At 52.7% G+C, this 16,099-nt stretch overlaps 5 protein-coding genes across 5 annotated transcripts; 2 read left to right on the top strand and 3 right to left on the bottom strand.

The window, feature by feature from the left end:
* Positions 1–264: 264 nt before the first annotated feature.
* On the bottom strand, positions 265–1,149 carry B0H65DRAFT_551853 (uncharacterized protein; the record flags this gene model as incomplete). Its single annotated transcript, XM_062829850.1, has 2 exons — positions 265–957; positions 1,018–1,149. The coding sequence occupies 2 exons, from the start codon at positions 1,147–1,149 to the stop codon at positions 265–267; spliced, it is 825 nt and encodes a 274-aa protein (XP_062678468.1).
* A 1,422-nt stretch (positions 1,150–2,571) lies between these two features.
* On the top strand, positions 2,572–4,034 carry B0H65DRAFT_290504 (uncharacterized protein). Its single transcript, XM_062823003.1, has one exon. The coding sequence runs from the start codon at positions 2,733–2,735 to the stop codon at positions 3,828–3,830; it is 1,098 nt and encodes a 365-aa protein (XP_062678467.1). The 5' UTR covers positions 2,572–2,732; the 3' UTR covers positions 3,831–4,034.
* Positions 4,035–4,523: 489 nt separating this feature from the next.
* B0H65DRAFT_290327 (putative pyridoxine biosynthesis protein pdx-1) lies at positions 4,524–5,932 on the bottom strand. The gene has a single exon (XM_062823002.1). The coding sequence runs from the start codon at positions 5,721–5,723 to the stop codon at positions 4,800–4,802; it is 924 nt and encodes a 307-aa protein (XP_062678466.1). The 5' UTR covers positions 5,724–5,932; the 3' UTR covers positions 4,524–4,799.
* A 1,824-nt stretch (positions 5,933–7,756) lies between these two features.
* B0H65DRAFT_290302 (PdxT/SNO family) lies at positions 7,757–9,035 on the top strand. The gene is made up of 2 exons (XM_062823001.1): positions 7,757–8,191; positions 8,333–9,035. Exons 1-2 carry the CDS (start codon positions 7,908–7,910, stop codon positions 8,811–8,813), a joined length of 765 nt encoding a protein of 254 aa, XP_062678465.1. The 5' UTR covers positions 7,757–7,907; the 3' UTR covers positions 8,814–9,035.
* Positions 9,036–9,257: 222 nt separating this feature from the next.
* On the bottom strand, positions 9,258–15,715 carry B0H65DRAFT_445329 (uncharacterized protein; the record flags this gene model as incomplete). The annotated part of the gene is made up of 4 exons (XM_062825737.1): positions 9,258–10,073; positions 10,099–10,696; positions 10,747–13,208; positions 14,255–15,715. 4 exons carry the CDS (start codon positions 15,713–15,715, stop codon positions 9,258–9,260), a joined length of 5,337 nt encoding a protein of 1,778 aa, XP_062678464.1.
* Between the last annotated feature and the right edge of the window lie 384 nt (positions 15,716–16,099).

The raw sequence follows: 16,099 nt of genomic DNA, 5'->3' as shown, positions 1-16,099 counted from the left end.
TGGAAACCAAGCAATAGTAGCGAGACCCAATCCCCCTGTCCATCAATGACGCCACAAGTTCGGCGTAACCAAGGGACGCTGCCGCGTGCAAACCTGTGAAGTTCTCAGACGTGAGCAAACCCAAATGCGGGTCTTTTTCCGAAGGCCACATACGCCCAGAGCCACTTTTTGCGAACGAGGGAGTCGCGTGCCCAGAAATCATCTTCCCTACTCATTCTCTCAGCGAATCCTTTCGTCGCCAAGCTAGCATGGAAGAGCCAGTGCTTAATCGGGATATTCGAGAAGTTTTGCAAGGTCGAGGTTGTAAGGATTGGTCTCCTTCGGGGGTGGTGCCTCAGTGGACAAGCCATCTTGGCCATTATGGCTGCCATTCCCGCCATCAATCTCGTGGCTATCGCTGTGATCCGGTGTCAAGATGTCACCTTCACGAGTGTCTTCGTGCTCTATGGGCGCAGCGACTGGTCCATGCCTGCCCGACGATGAATCTCCAATGGTTATTTCCGGAGTGCTCCCTTGACGGGCATCCGTTTCTTCTTTCTGGGATTTGAAAGTTTCGACGAGATGGACATAACATCTCCAGGCCAAAACGCCGTGTTGCCACTTCAACTCGTGATCCCCGAATTGAAGCAATGCCATACGCCTATCCATTAGGTGCTCCTTCACTTGATTCTCAAGGACAAATATAACCTTTCCGTCCTCGACCTTGAGCAGGAGGTTACACTTATGGAGCAAGTTCTTCACGTCATCGATGGCAAACCCGGTAAGAATCGCCAACTCTTCTAGAGTGACAGGCTCCTTAATCAACACGAGAACGCGGAGCATCTCCTTCACATCATCGGTGTTGACGTCACTGGGGTTGAGAATCCTTGACCAAATCGAGTGAAGAAGCTTGTTTAGGTCTTCCGGAATTTTCTCCAGTTCACGCCTGATCATCGTATCCTTCGTGTTTGGCGGAATCTGGGCTTATCGGAGACATGTGATATCGATCCAAACAGTGTCCTGTGCGCGTGTTTCTACCAGGGAACTAGCGAAGTATGCGAATGCCTTGTTGTACTTTTTCTGATCCGACAGGATGTTGACCTGTTGGTCTGTATGCTGGCGTAGCTGCTTCCCGGCTTGGCTCCCATATTTGTCGTCATTGAGGTTCATCTCGCGTGTCTGCGAGCCACGCAGTGTCTCTTGAAGACTGTAACTGTCTCTACTCGTGAAAAGCCATCAAACCTTGCTGCGTCTCTGTTCAACCTCGGCATTGTCCGGCGGGGAAATTTCGCCTTGTAGCCGGTCTAGGTGATTTATGCTTGGTGGTGTCGGCGGGATTTGAGGAGGGTACCGTTTTTGGGAGCCACCCGCGCTTGATGAAACCCATCTATTCCTCGGTCGTCAGGATCACCGGAGAAACCTCGCTTGAGATGGTCAATGAGGATGACAACCTACTCTTGGGCAATACTCACCATGTCTTTCACTGGTCTCACTTGATGCCGTGAAAGGTCGAATATTTCGTCGTCAGCGCGATGAACACTTTGTTAGAGCCATGAAATAAGAAGACAAAGCTGGAAGGACGATATAAAGACGAAGGCGGTCCAGGAACTAAGAAGTGAGTCCAGTGAGAGAGATGGAGCCCTGATTCTTGCGTTCAGGTCGGCCACGAGACCCAATGTGTTTCTGGCTGGGAAGGAGTGTCCATGAGCCCGTCTCTGTGGAGGCCTGCAGTGAGGACGGGAGTGGAATGGAACTTTGATAAGGCTGTAGGCAACAGCGATCCAAAAATGGCAGACACTCCATGTAAGCCGATCCCGTCAACCGGTAGTATCAGCAGAGAGATATGTAGTCAAGCTGATACACCGCAAAGACGGGCAATAACCGCAGGGCACGTGTGGCCAAAAGGGAGAACCTGTCAAAGATTTGGGTTTCGGATATTGCGAGTCTTTGCGATATAGCCATCACAGTAGGGTTGCGTTGGAAGGGCGAGTTTTCAAGACAATCGGGAGCAAGCATTGATTGGCGTGAACGGCGGATGGTGTAGAGAGACGGTACCTTTGTCAAAAGATTGATGAAAAAAAACTGAAGTCTCGCGAGAGAAAGGGGAGTCGAACATCTTTGGCCCCGAAATCCCCGAAATGCTGGTTCAAATGTTCGATCGCGAGGCAAGAGCGTTTGCCATCTTTGAGAAAAGACAAACCTGAATGCAGCAGCTGCCACTGCGAGCGGATGAAGATACGTGCAGGTACAGTATCTTACATTGCACCACTGCACGCAACTGTCATCTCACATCTGCAAAACAGATGACTCGGCATGATGCAACAGTGGTCTTTATCAAACAGACCCTCATGATGAGAATCTCAATGGGCAGCCTGAGCTTCGAAATCGCAGAGTTGATGAAGAATAGTGTCGTTGGAAAGAACGAGGGAACCCAGAAACCATTGGATCCGTTCAGGGGTACGAATGGAAAGCAGAAGGTTTGCCGGTCCGAAAACAGCTGTTACGTGAACGATAAGATACCGCACCAGTTGGCAATATGGAAATTTACCCGCAGCCGAAAGTCTAAATAGCGGTGATGCATCTTGGCACATACGAACCCAAGCGCGTTGCCTTTCCTTCTTGTAGACGCGCACGCACGCTTTGTCACCACCCAAAGCGGTCACGTCAAGGGCTCTAAGAGCACTGTCTAAACACGCATCTTGTTGCCATCATCCAGGGCATTGAATTGTCCATCATATTGTCCATCACCCACGATGCCTAGAGGACAGCCCAAGACGGCGGCCATGGGCCAGCACCAGCATCAGCTGCAGATGACTCCTCAGCCGGCCCAGCCTCAAATGCAACAGCAAATGCAGCAACAACAGCAACAATTGCACCAGTATCAAAACTTCCAACAGCAGCCCCAAGCCCAGGGTAATTCAGCTATCCATCAACACCAGCAGACTCAATACACTCAGCAGCAACTTCAACCCATCCAGACCCAAAATGCTACTGGCACTCAGCAAGGCCAACAGCAGCAACCACAGTCCCAGCAGCAACCCCATGGCCAGCAAGCCCAACAGCAGGGCCAACCGGGCCCGTCCGGCCAGCAACAACAGGGACAGCCGGCCCGACCCAACTTCCAGATGGCCCTCCTGCCCCCTCCCCAAGACCGGTTGTATCCCACCTTCGAAGCGCTCCAGACGGACCTCAAGGCCTTCACGCGGTCGCAAGGCTACGCCTGCGTGATCGTGTCCTCTCTCAACCGGGACCCGGACGGCCACTACCGGCGGTACAACCTCTGCTGCTCCAAGGGCGGCAAGACGTACACCTCTCACAGCCGGGGGATCCGACAATCACGGTCGACCAAGACGGGGTGTCCGATGAAGATGAAAGCCGTCCAGGAGAAAGCGTGGCCGTACGACGACAAGTGGCGCGTGGTGGTCCAGTGCGCCGAGCACAACCACGAACCCTTTACGGGCGAGCAACCGGGCGTCAACGTGCCCGCCCAGTTCCGCAAGATCGAGCAGGACGGCGCCCGCTGGCTCAAGATCATGCACCGCGATGCCCAGTGCACCCTGAGGCAGCTGACGATTGGGATCCGCATCTCGTTCGGGGACAAGTATCAGTATGTCAAGAAGAGCGATGTACGCAACATGCTGGCCAAGATCAAGAGGGAGGACGAGAGGAAGGCGGCGGCCGAGGCGGCTGCCCAGGGTCTCCCGACGAACTTGCCGTATACGCTCATCCCGCCTGAACATCAGCCGCCGCCGCTTCAGCCGACCAATGTGGAAATGATGCCGCCGTTGCCGTCGGATTTACAGGTGCCGGATCCGGACTTGGAGTCGGACGATGAGGATGAAGAGCCTTAGTATGCCGAGGCCTGGTTCGGAGAGCTGGATGAGGGGGCTTCGGGTTGGTGTTGAAGAAGCCAAGGCAGAGCGACAGGAGTTTGCAGTTCGGGGAGATTCGCGGTGTTGTTGAGCAGAAGCATGAACTGCAACGTTCAATGCTGGCTGCTGAAACGGTCTCAGTTCTGACTAATGGTACATGGCACATATTTATGCGCGCTTTTGATTTACCTGGCTTTATAACGTCCGTTGACCATGCACAAAGGTCGGATGGTACCATAATCAGGTTCTATTTGTTCTGTTCAATACCAGCACGATGGCTTTGAGATGTCGGATGAAGTTCCCTGTTGAGGTGGGTAATAACGCCTCGAAGACTATCTATGGCAGTGGAAAACCAGTCTCGATACAATTTCAGATAAAGCAGGGGAAATGGAAAAGAAACGGGTTATATACCAGAGAAGAAAAGAGGTCAAAGGAGATCGGATCTCTCTCATGTCAAGTCCAGTCGGCACAGACTGTCACGCGACGATCTCAAAATCCCTCTGCCAGCACTCCAGGTCTTTGTTTTTAACCTACCGTAAAAACGGGAAATCCGGATTTCAGGTGTGCAGAAAATTCCCTGACTCGGCTACATACCTCATGCTTTACTAGTAGGTAGAATCAATGCAACAGACTGTACGATTCTCTAAGAAATCCCCAATTCTGAGGCAAGCAAGCAGCTCTGACTGCTTGGACACGACAGATATGTGGCACAGAAAGGGAATTTTCTGCACGCCTGAAATCCGTAGGTATTTTCCCGACTTTTTACGGTAGGTAATAGAGCCATGGCTACAACAAATATCTCGTCACATTCATAACGTGTAACTAACGGCGGAAGCTCCTCAGGGTTGCAACTCAAACCATCTCCCGGGTGCCGTTCCGAACCCCCTTTTAACTGTGCTTTTATATCACACCAAACATGCCATCAACAACACCACATCCTTCCACTCTCTACCAACCCCTTCCAGCCATTCTCTCCTCCGGCTTCATACCCGCGTTGCTAATACCCTTCATAGCCTCGCCATGCTCAATGCACGCCTCCACCAACGCACCATAATCATTCCAGTGAGCCACGGCCTTAACAATCGCCCTCGCCCTCTGCAGCGCATGTTCAGGAGTCTTCGCATCCTTAAAGATACCACTACCCACAAAAACACCATCGCACCCAAATTCCATCATGAGCGCCGCATCCGCCGGCGTCGCCACACCGCCCGCCGCAAAGTTGACCACCGGCAGTCTGCCCAGCTCCGCCGTCTTCTTAAGCAACTCAACATCGGCCCCAATCTCCCTCGCCATCTTCGCCACCGCCAGCTCGCCGCCACTCGCCAGCGCCGCCTTAGCCTGGGCAATCTCCGCGTTGACCGTCCTGATATGCTTCACCGCCTCGACGACATCTCCAGTGCCGGCCTCGCCCTTGGTCCGAATCATGGCCGCGCCCTCCTTGATTCTCCTGAGCGCCTCGCCCAAGTTCCTGCACCCGCAAACAAACGGAATCTTGAACCCGTCCTTCTGGACATGGAACTGGTCATCGGCCGGAGTCAACACCTCGCTCTCGTCGACGTAGTCGACGCCCAGCTGCTCGAGAATGCGGCACTCGACCACGTGGCCGATGCGCGCCTTGGCCATGACGGGGATGGTGACCGCGGCTTGGATCTCCTTGATCATGGAAGGGTTGGACATGCGGGCGACGCCGCCGGCGGCGCGGATGTCCGAGGGGATGCGCTCGAGAGCCATGACGGCGCAGGCGCCGGCTTCTTCGGCGATGCGAGCCTCGGCGGGGGTGGTCACGTCCATGATCACGCCGCCTTTGAGCATTTGGGCGAGACCGGCTTTGACGAGGAAGTCGTCGCCGTTGGTGGTGGATGTGGAGGCCATTTTGAGTGTGATGTTTGTTTGTGAGGTAAGATGTGTAACGCGCAAGCTCGCAAGGTGAGAGATGTGGTAAAGGTAAGAGTGAAGAATTTGGTTGATGAGACTCGATCAGGTTCACGACCAAGGCTTTGTTTCTTGATGTTTTGTTTCTATCACAGCAACTGGTCACGGTCACAGGTCGTGGAAATAGACTTTTTGAAGCGCAATGACATTACGTTGATGACTCAGGGCTTGAGGGGAAAACGGAAGGTACTGGGACTCTGGGTGTGCGCCTATATCGGACGATCTGGACCCTCAAGACCCTCGCAGTTTCCTCGCCAAGACGACGACATCCTACATTATTTCCCCACGGGCATTGCAGTAGTGTGGTCGGCAACTGCAACCTCTTGGACTGAAAAGTGCCGTAGGAAGTAAAGGTCCGATGGAGAGGAGAGGTCCGAGACCCGTTGATCCCGGCGTTGCCCGGGCAGTCTTTCGCTTCGGATCCATATGGAGTCACTGTCATGTGTTAGTCATCTCTCTGTCTGAACCGACACTCGGCAACTCTATCTTCTTTTGTCTTTTGTTTCGGCTGTCAACCATCCAGCTACCAGCGTCGATCGATCGTCGAGTTTCATGTTTTGAGCTTGTTGGAAGCCAATCAAAGCGAACCAGATATCCGCTTTGGGTATCTGCCGCCTCACATATTCTGTCGTCATCTGATCCGGAATTCTGACTGACTGACAATTGGGAAAGCAGACACGCAGAGACGGCACGAACGTTCGGCTGAGCATCGTTCCTGCACCAACAAAAATTTCTCTGTAACCCCTCGCTTACATTCTACGTCGCTTCCTCCTTCCTCGATGCTGAATGGATATTTCCCTCAAACTTTGCTTATTCCTCCGAGCCCGTTAACGCGACTGTACAACCCGTTAGGGCGACTGTGTGGAGACAGGCCTGCTGAAAGGTGTAAGTCACCGCCGGCAATCCAGGTTAGTGTTAGGGTTAGGTGTTAGGGTTAGTTCCGGGGGTGTAGGGGGCCGGTGAGAGGCCCCCGCGTGTGAATATGTCTTTCTCGTTACGAAAAGGTTGAGTTTTGAGCGTTGTTGTTGCGCTTCTAAAATAATAATTCTAGTAATAGTTGTAGCGCGGAGACTCGATGCCAAGCTTTGGAATTCTGGTGGTCTTGGCATGGCCGACTTTCGACTTTTGTATGGCCCCACACAGTCGCCCTGACCGTTTACACAGTCGCCTTAACGGGCTCGTATTCCTCGGTTGGAAGATGCTTGGCAATGGCAACCAAAAAACGAGCTCGCCTTGTGGGGGAGTTGCTTATTCCGCGGGGATATGATACCCGCCAAGTCTCACTCAGTCGGATTTATCCCCACACTATTTTTGCCAATTATTTGGTTTGCTGGGCTGCATGCCCCGTTGAGGCGTCAGCATGCAAGTCTTTCATCAGATGTGATTGGCTGTACAACGTGAGGATAAATCCGACTTGAGTGAGTCTTTGCGGTACCTCTACAGTACACTACAGATTCGCTGAGACGAGTCGAAAATGTGGGATCAACACCGATTTGCTCTTACACAGTGAGTCAGTTCCGGTTTACGGACCCCCCCTCCTGTGCCGATCAGACTCCTCCAGAAATGGAGGAAGAGGACGGGAGTTCACGGACATTGATCGGTTAGCCGTGTGTGTGTATGACTCGCCTCCAACAGACCTTCCCTGACAGGAGATTCCCGCTCGTCCCGCTTCCCGCTCTGCACCTGCCGCTTAGTGATACCAGGGCGCGATCATTGCACAGACCCCCCCGAGTGGCAACATCAATCCCATTACCCGACGATACTACCATCGCCGCCTATGTTCGGCTTTGGGGTTCGGTGATATCAACATCTTTCTTTTAAACTACAGTGATTCCTGAGTAACACAACAAGGTTACAGTAGCCGACCCATCAAAGAGTCATCATCCAAGTCTACACAAATTTTGGACTCCGATACGGAAGGAAACATACCATACCCGACTGCTGAAGTTCCCTTATCACTTACAAAGATATTCCGATATCGCCGGCCGTCTTTGACAGTCATCACTCAACCACCACATCCCACCGGGTTTGATAACCGACCATAGTATTCGTCGCTCCATTGACCCAGAACAGCACATCACATCAAACCACCACATACCTCCCTCGAACCCAGACACAGACGCAATGACTGTCGACGCCGTAACCCCCCAACAAATAACAGTCGGCGTCCTAGCCCTCCAAGGCGGCGTAATCGAGCACATCTCCCTCCTCCAAAAAGCAGCTACCCAACTATCGTCACAATCAACAGAATCCCCGACACCAACACCACAATTCACCTTCATCCAAGTCCGCACTACCGCCCAACTCTCGCAATGCGACGCCCTTATTCTCCCGGGAGGAGAAAGCACCACCATGGCTATTGTTGCCAGACGCCTGGGGTTGCTTGACCCGCTACGGGAATTTGTCAAGTAAGTACCTCTTTGTTGCCTTTCCTCTTTCTTCTCTTTCCTCAACCCACTTCCACTTCCCTCTTTCCTCCCCCCCTCCTTCCCCCCATAGCAAACAAAAAAAAACAAAAAAAACACTAACCCATCCCACCACACCAACAGAGTCCAACGCAAACCAACATGGGGCACCTGCGCCGGCCTAGTCATGCTCGCCTCCGCCGCCTCAGCGACCAAACAAGGCGGACAAGAACTCATCGGCGGGCTGGACGTCAAGGTGCTGCGGAACCGGTACGGCACGCAGATCCAGAGTTTTGTGGGGGATTTGCGGTTGCCTTTCCTAGAAGAGGAGAAGCCGTTCAGGGGCGTGTTTATCCGCGCGCCGGTTGTGGAGGAGATTATCACATCCAGCTCTTCTGCCTCGGAAAAGCAGAGGGCAGAGCAGGTTGAGATCTTGGGCACTTACCCAAAGCCGCAAGGGACGGGAAAAGGAGAAGATATCGTTGCTGTGCGCCAGGGGAACGTTTTCGGAACGAGTTTCCATCCGGAACTTACGGACGATGTGAGGATACATGTTTGGTGGTTGAAGCAAGTTGTTGAGGAGTTGAGGTCAGGGAGGGGGGAGGGTGTTCAGCTTCAGTCGTAACCCTCAGAGGGGACTTTTTAATCTGACTGGGGTGGTTGAAGCAGGTTGAGGTGACCTAGTGACCGCTGTGATAATATCTCAACGCTCATTTGGAAGCTGGAAGCTGAACAGCTCTGCAATGGGTTGTGTAGAGTCGGGAGAAATTGGTCCACGACGGCAACATATCAGCATCGATCAAGAACGCAGAGTAAATGAAGGGGCTGGCAGGATTCGAATTTGATCACACATCATTTTTACTAAATCGATTCCTCGCCTTTCGATATCCAACCGTCCACAAGGTGGTGTTTTGGTTCCCAAAAGTCGATGTCAATTTGCATTCTATCTATCATGTTTCAATATGGGACAAACAACTCTTATACCAACGTCACAAAAATTATTCTCCAAAGTCTCATCATCCAAAAGAAATCCACTACACACTACACCACCATTTGCTAGGAAAACACATCACCCAGAAGCATTACCACCGAACCCAAGAAAGCGAGCAAGCCTTGAAGCTTGCAGCCGAATCGCAACGGTGGGATCCCAGTGAGAGTCCACCTCCATCGCCGTCGGATCCCTCTCCCCTCCTAGTCTGCCCTCATGCGAGACATGGACAACCTCGTGATGCGGCACCTGGCTTCCTTCACTCCTGAGTCGCCCTTCATTCGAGACATGGACAACTTCGTATGGATAGCCGGCAGTTACATGACCATGCCCGGACATCGAAGCCAGCGGAGCGAATCGGTTGGACATGGTCATCAGCCTGCTTTCCTCCTTCTTTCGGCGCGCTGTCAACTTCTTGCTTGTCCCCTTCCAGTGTGACCCAGCCGACACGTTGTATGATCGCTCCCGAAACGAGCCCTCGGCAGCTTTCTCGTTGACCGTGACAATTTTCCGAAGGTCTTCGCCAAAGTGTGGCAGGCCGTACAAACTGTCGATGAGCTGCCGAACACCGACGCGGTCCGAATCGCCCCTGTCCATGGCCTCGGTGAGGACCTTGACTTTCTGGATGTGTTCTGCTCTGTACTTTTCGAGCATGTCCAGAGTGTCCTTCTTGCCTCCGCTCTTGATCTTGAGACGCTCCTGGTTGATCAAATGGTCAACATACTCGATGGTGGCATCGTTGTAAGGTTCAATGGCGTGGCGCTTGAGAAAGAATCCGAACTGAATGGCTGCCTCTTGGACTTGGGCGTACTCGAGCTCGAACTCCGCCACTGCCTCCTCGCGCATGTCGATGGCCTTTTGCTTAAGCTCGAGTTTTGTCGCCCACTTGATGAGATCCTGTGCGATGTTTTTGTCCTCGTACCTGTAAGTCATGGATCGATAGTCGTAGTATGTGCATGTGGTCCATATAATGATGCCCACAAATCTTACAGAAACCGCTGTCCAGAATGGCCCAGCAGTCCTTTAGTGCATCATCCCCCTTCGTATTTCTCTTGACTTGGTTTCCAAGGCCGCAGGGCTTGTGGCACATTTGTTTGTAGACAACCACGGTCTCATCACGTCCTTGGAAGTCGCTCCGTACCTCAACGCAATCGTGATGGGTACAAATTGTACGAGGTGCATCCACCTCATACGACTCGACGCTCTCGCGTTGGACATAGAGACTTTTCTCGAGCTCATCTCTGGAAAGCTTTGCGGACTGGAGTTCTTTGATTTGATCATTGTTGACCGCAATGCTACTTGCAATCTTTTGGGCAATAAGCGCCATTGGCTCCGTCAACTTGATGATCAGGTCACGAGTCTCATTGAGGTTGATTGTGCTGCGGACGTTGTGAGGCGCAAGTTCCCCGACGTACTTGACAAGTCGCTTACACTCGGCGATGGAGTATTCCCAGCTTCGCATGTTGTCTTCGATGAGGCCCATGTCAATGCCTTTCTTCTGAGCAGCGAGATAGCGAAAACTCTCCGAGTCAAAGCAGTACACATTGTGCTCATACAGCCCTAGCTGCACCGTGGTGTAGTTGCTAGAAGGGCCTCCAGAGGTTTGAAGGTGTCGCCTGGTTTGTAGTTCGAGCCACGGGTGTTGGTGAATCCAAAGACAATGTTGGTGGCTGCGTTACGGTGCAGCTGGGTCAAGAGTTGCTTGATGCAGAATCGGAACATAACCGTCAGCCGTGAAGCATTTGGCTTGAGAAGAATCAAGATTCCGTGAAGTTGCTTGTATGTGCGAAGGACATGAAGAATGTCAGCCATGTTCTTGTTATCCTGTTCCAAGCCTCTGGTGTCGCCGATGCCAGGCGTGTCAATGAGTCGGACTCTTGTGTTGTCAATATCAACAGTGTACACGGCAGTTGACTGGGTGGCTGACTGCCCACGAGCTCCATCATGCTCACTTTTGCTGGACCCGATCTTTATATCCTTCTGAACAAACTTGCCTCTCCCATCTGAGTCGTCCTTAAGCTGAGTACTGAAGGAGCAGGGTATCACCCACTTCAAGTCATCCGCCTGTAGAGCATCCTCAAGAGTGTCGTAGCTCAGGTAATTGACAAACGCGTTGATCCATGTCGACTTTCCCACGCCAGTCTCGCCCAGAACCAATATGTTCAATTCATCGAAGGGCTTCAGGTTGTTGAGGAGTTGAGAGAGCACAGGACGTTCGTACCGTGTCCATCTTGACCCGTGTCTGCGGTCTTGACACTTGAAGTCCCAATGGTCGAATGGAGTAGCTCCGCAGTCACAGTAAAGACGGTCATCAACATGGCCGTACTCGACAAGTGAACGGCACAAAGCACAAATCCACTGGCAATGCAAGGTCTGATCACAACCCTGACGAGGACAGGGGACCTTGACAGGACGTCGTTGAACTGGCTTGGTATTGACGGAGCTATCCAGCCACTCTTGGTCATATTGCATGATGCAGTTGGATGCCAGGATCTTGCGATGTTCCAGTAGATCCTCAATGAAAACACGGCCGCTCCGATATTGGCTGATGAAGACTTTATCCAAGAGGTGCCCGGCAGCATCGCAATCGACAGCAAGGAGTAATATCCGGTTGCCTTGAAAGGAAGAGAGCTCCTCGAAGAGGTGAATTGTCTCATCCCACTCGGGGGAATTCCGTAGACTGCTGTTGAAGTTGAGGACAAACGCGTCATCGAAGTTCCCGCGTGAGAGAATCGTCGTCGGAGAAGTCGAGCCGTAGCCGATGTACGTCGCTCCCAGGCTGCTCATCTGATCCTTGAAATCAAGTGTTCCACGGTGGATTGCAATGGAGCGGAGCTTTTCAGGTGACAACTCACTGCCCTCGACCCCTACAAGCAAATCGCGCAGACTGTCTTCGTTCGCTTTGCCATAACGGACGTCTTTGAGAGCTTCTGCAAAGCTTGCTTTGAACGCAAACTCATCGGTCTTGACGGGGCGGAGCTTGCTCACAATGAGACGCAAGTGATCGGGCGGAATAGCCGTGGGGCACTCATTGCATCGGGCAACGTAGTTGTTGAACTTTTGTTGTGCATCTGCCCAGTCGTCAAGGAACTGAATGAAGTACGTCAGGTAATCAACGTTGGGTTGGTGAATGACAGGCTGATGTTGGATGTCGATGAGGCGAAGCATAGATAGCAGCGACACGGGCATAAGAGTGTACTGGATAGGCTTTCCCTTGGCATCATTGGTGGCGTGGAGGCGGCTGCGAAGGTCATAGATGAAGGCAGTCGAAGATGGGGCAGCCAGCGGCCGTGAATCACCTGTGAGACCATTGTCCAGAACTGACAAAGTGCTGTCATGAAAGATGCCGTTACCGTCGTCATACTGAACTATTTCCTTCGACGGGCCGTATTGGACTAGCTCCGTTGAAGAAAACTCGATGACATGAGTGGCTTCGAGGGCAGCCTGTAGCAGACACTCAAGCTCCTTGTCGAGGCATTGCTGGAGACGAGCGAGTTGGGTTGGGTCGTCGGCTTTGGTGCGGGCTGTGACGATGAATTGAGCACCCCAGGTGATGCCAGTGACCACGTGGGTCGCGTTGGCGCTATCGAGAACGTCGGGTATGATGAGGTCCTTCACACCACTGGCAGTGAGATTGAGCTCCTCGTCAACCGTCGTGATTGTATAATGCAAGGAAGAATGGGCAACATCGCCGGGACTTTTGTGATGGTCGGTCAAGTACAGGCCACAGCCGTCAATGGGAGAAAGACCTGCAAGAATGCTGGCTCCGAGTTCGGTTCCAATACCAAGATCAGCAAGCTTCTGGCGGAACGTGGTTGCCTTGCTGAGTTTGGCAGTCGAATTGACCTTTGCCTTAGAGTCAACTGCATTGGCTGGTGTCTCTTTGAAGAGCGAGTGAGGGAGGAAGGTATCGGTGCGGGAGTCGTAGAGTTTTCCCAGGTCAACTTCGAAGCCCAGAGCTGGACGTGTAACCACAGGCGAGGCCATCTTGGCCGTGGTGTAGATGGAAAGAATGATGTGAACGAGATGGAACTAGTAGGCTTGGTTTCGAGTGGTAGTAGGATGTGATGAATGGTGTCAGTGTGAGTGTATCGAGGCACTCTTTCCTTGGGAGTTGGCACTGCCTTTATAAAAGAGGAAGGTTCAGTCCCTACAACCTTCCGAGAAGGCGACCGAGTTACAGCAAGGAGGTATCTCACGTCACTCTCATGCTCGGTAGTCACTTCCCATCGTGGGGAGATGGATACCATGCCATCAACCGTTACTGGTAGGTACCTGATCGTGTCTGCCATCTGACGAGAGAAATGGTACAGGTACAAGTCAATGTAACTCAAGACAACGATGTGAATATCGAAGTCGCGTTTCCACCAATTCCGTCATGGTTTTGATTCCGTCTTCATGGTAGGTCATCTGGCCATGTCCTCAACGTGTCTTCCTGCAGCAATCCACGAGATGCCGGCAATGCTCCGCTCGGGGCTGTTTGCCGATAACAATGCAAACGAAATCTGGACAATCACGCCTTGACCACGCCTTCCCACTACGGCTCAATGACTGGGACGCGGCTTCCAAAACGTCTGCAAACACTTCGCATGCGAGAGGCCCAGTTTGTATGATGGAAGATCAAGGACGTGGAAAGAATCCGTCAAGGTTGAATGAGTTCTGACATCGCAAAGCAACATCCATGACGGCGGCGGGGGGTGGTTTACCGAGTCTAAGTGGACTATTCAAAATGCCTTTCCAATGGTTTCCCCTGACCGGCCCGACGACGTCGAGGCATTCGACTCCGTTTTCACCAACGTCTCCTCCGACACCAACGCTCCCGCACTAGCACCAGCATCACCCGCTGAGCCACTCTCCGCCCCTTGCCCTTGTACCTCCGTCTCCAACCTTTCTATCCCGTAGTAGCCCTCCACAGCGCTCCATTGACTGCGCAGGCTTTCGCTTCTTTCATGCACATACCGACCTCGCTGACCTTCCAAAGTCTCGCTCCTCCCAAATTCATCTTGACCCCCTTCGCTATAATGACTCTCCTCGCTTTCTTGACTTTCACTCCTCCCGAGTCCGTATCCAACACCAACCTCTTTCTGACCAGCCATAGCCATACCGTCCGAGTCCTCACCCAGGGGCATGGGCGCCGCCATGACAGCCAAAGGCTCATTGTTCCTGTAGAAACGCTGCTGATTTCCACTTCCCTGGCTGTCCTCGCTCTCCTCGCTGCTCTCCCTGATGGTACTGAACCGATTCACAGCTCTTCCATCCGTGGGGTTTCCATGCTCCTCCGCCTGAAGTTTCCCAATATCCAGCGGGACGTCATGCTCCCTTTCTAAAGTCTGCTTCATCTTTTCTTCCACACTTAGGTTTCGCTTATGCCTCTGTGCTACTCCGTTTCCTCCTTTCCCTGCACCCCCAACCCCCCGCGCCAATGCTGCTCGTCGATTCCGCTCCAACCGCGCATCCCGCATCCTCATATGCCAAAGCACGTAGCCAATAACTGCCATGACGGCTAATACCCCTACCACTGAGACGAGTGCAATGGCGACTTTGGCTTGGGAGGAGAGGTACTCGTTTGAGGAGTGAGGGTAGGATGTAGTCGCTGGTTGCAAGGAGGCGGCGTCAATGGCGGTGTTGGAGGCCATTGCGGGTTGATCGGTGGTGGAGGTGGAGGTGGTGGAGGAAAGGGATGAGGAGGAGGGGGCTGGTGATGGGGTTGTTGTGAGTGAGGAGGGGAGTGAAGAAGATGCCGAGGAGTCCGTGGCGAATGCGATAAACCCAAGAGCAGGATCGGTGGTGGATGAAGTGATGACCGAGAGAAAAGTGGTTGATGGTGCTGCTGGGATTGCGGTTTCGGTTGTTACTGCCGTGGCGGATGGTGAGGCGCTTGAAAGAGAGCTGGGGTTGGGGTCGGATATTGACGCAGATGGCGATTGTATGTCTGAGACTGAGACCTGGGATGAGGAGTCGGGCACGGCGAGAATGGCTGCTTTGGTGGCTTCAGCTGGAGATGGAGTTACTGTAGGTGTTTGCGTCAGGCTTTCGACAGGAACGGAAGCGAAAGGCGTAGGCTGATTTGGAGTAACGAGTGGTGTAGTAGCGATAGTGCTGCCTGGTGAATCAGATGTGACAATTCCAGCCGTCTCGGTTGCAGGTGACGCGGCCAGCTCTGGAATTTGGGCAAAAACTTCGGGAGGTGCTATCTCTGACTGAACTGGTTCTAGAACTGGAACTGGAACTGGAGCTGGTTGATTTGACTCCAGAAACTGTGGTGATCCCCCCCCTGTAGATCCCACGGGAAGGCCGGCTTCTGAATCGGGAGGGTTATTTGGTATTGGTGTTTCTACCGCTGTGTTCGGATCGACCTTGGCGGTTGTATCTGGGTTTGAGATGGTGTTCAACGAACTGTAGTCGGTATGCAGACTCGAGGGCGTGACCGCTGCAGGACCTCCTCCTTCCGCTTTTGCAGTCAAGACATTGTCTCTGCTTGGTGTGCCATCATCCCCAGGTCCTGAAAGCTGAGCTGCAGCCAGCGCGGCATGCAGCATGAAGAAATGATTGACCTGCATTCCCTATGTAAAGTAATGAGCAATTATAAAAGGATAGATTGAGAGTTAATGTTGCCCGCAAAGGGACGGAACGGAAGACCGGAATCACCGGATGGAAACTGCCAAATAGGATTTTTTTTTCCCAAGCCAAGAGAAAATCCATGAGCTCTGGGTCTCTAACGCAAAAATCTTGAAAGGAAGAGGAAACCCATGATGAAGGTTTCGACCACCGAGGAGACAAGGCCGAGGGACGGGCGACAACTCCCGAACTACCGGGTGACGGAACCTTGGAGAATTTAGACAAGTGCGTCAAACATCGGACGGGAAACGTCACTGCGAGTCTCCTTGGAGTAAAGTGTCCGCATACTGGTGATGCCGGACCCC

Source organism: Neurospora tetraspora, assembly GCF_033439725.1.
Source record: "Neurospora tetraspora strain CBS 560.94 chromosome Unknown B0H65scaffold_7, whole genome shotgun sequence".
NCBI lineage: Eukaryota > Fungi > Ascomycota > Sordariomycetes > Sordariales > Sordariaceae > Neurospora > Neurospora tetraspora.
This window is presented reverse-complemented; position numbering and strand designations above follow the sequence as displayed.

Coding starts and splice junctions, on each gene's coding strand:
- B0H65DRAFT_290327 (XM_062823002.1), bottom strand. CDS start 5,723: ATGGCCTCCACATCCACCACCAACGGCGACGACTTCCTCGTCAAAGCC.
- B0H65DRAFT_290504 (XM_062823003.1), top strand. CDS start 2,733: ATGCCTAGAGGACAGCCCAAGACGGCGGCCATGGGCCAGCACCAGCAT.
- B0H65DRAFT_290302 (XM_062823001.1), top strand. CDS start 7,908: ATGACTGTCGACGCCGTAACCCCCCAACAAATAACAGTCGGCGTCCTA. Junction 8,192..8,332: donor CCGCTACGGGAATTTGTCAA/GTAAGTACCTCT, acceptor CCACACCAACAG/AGTCCAACGCAAACCAACAT.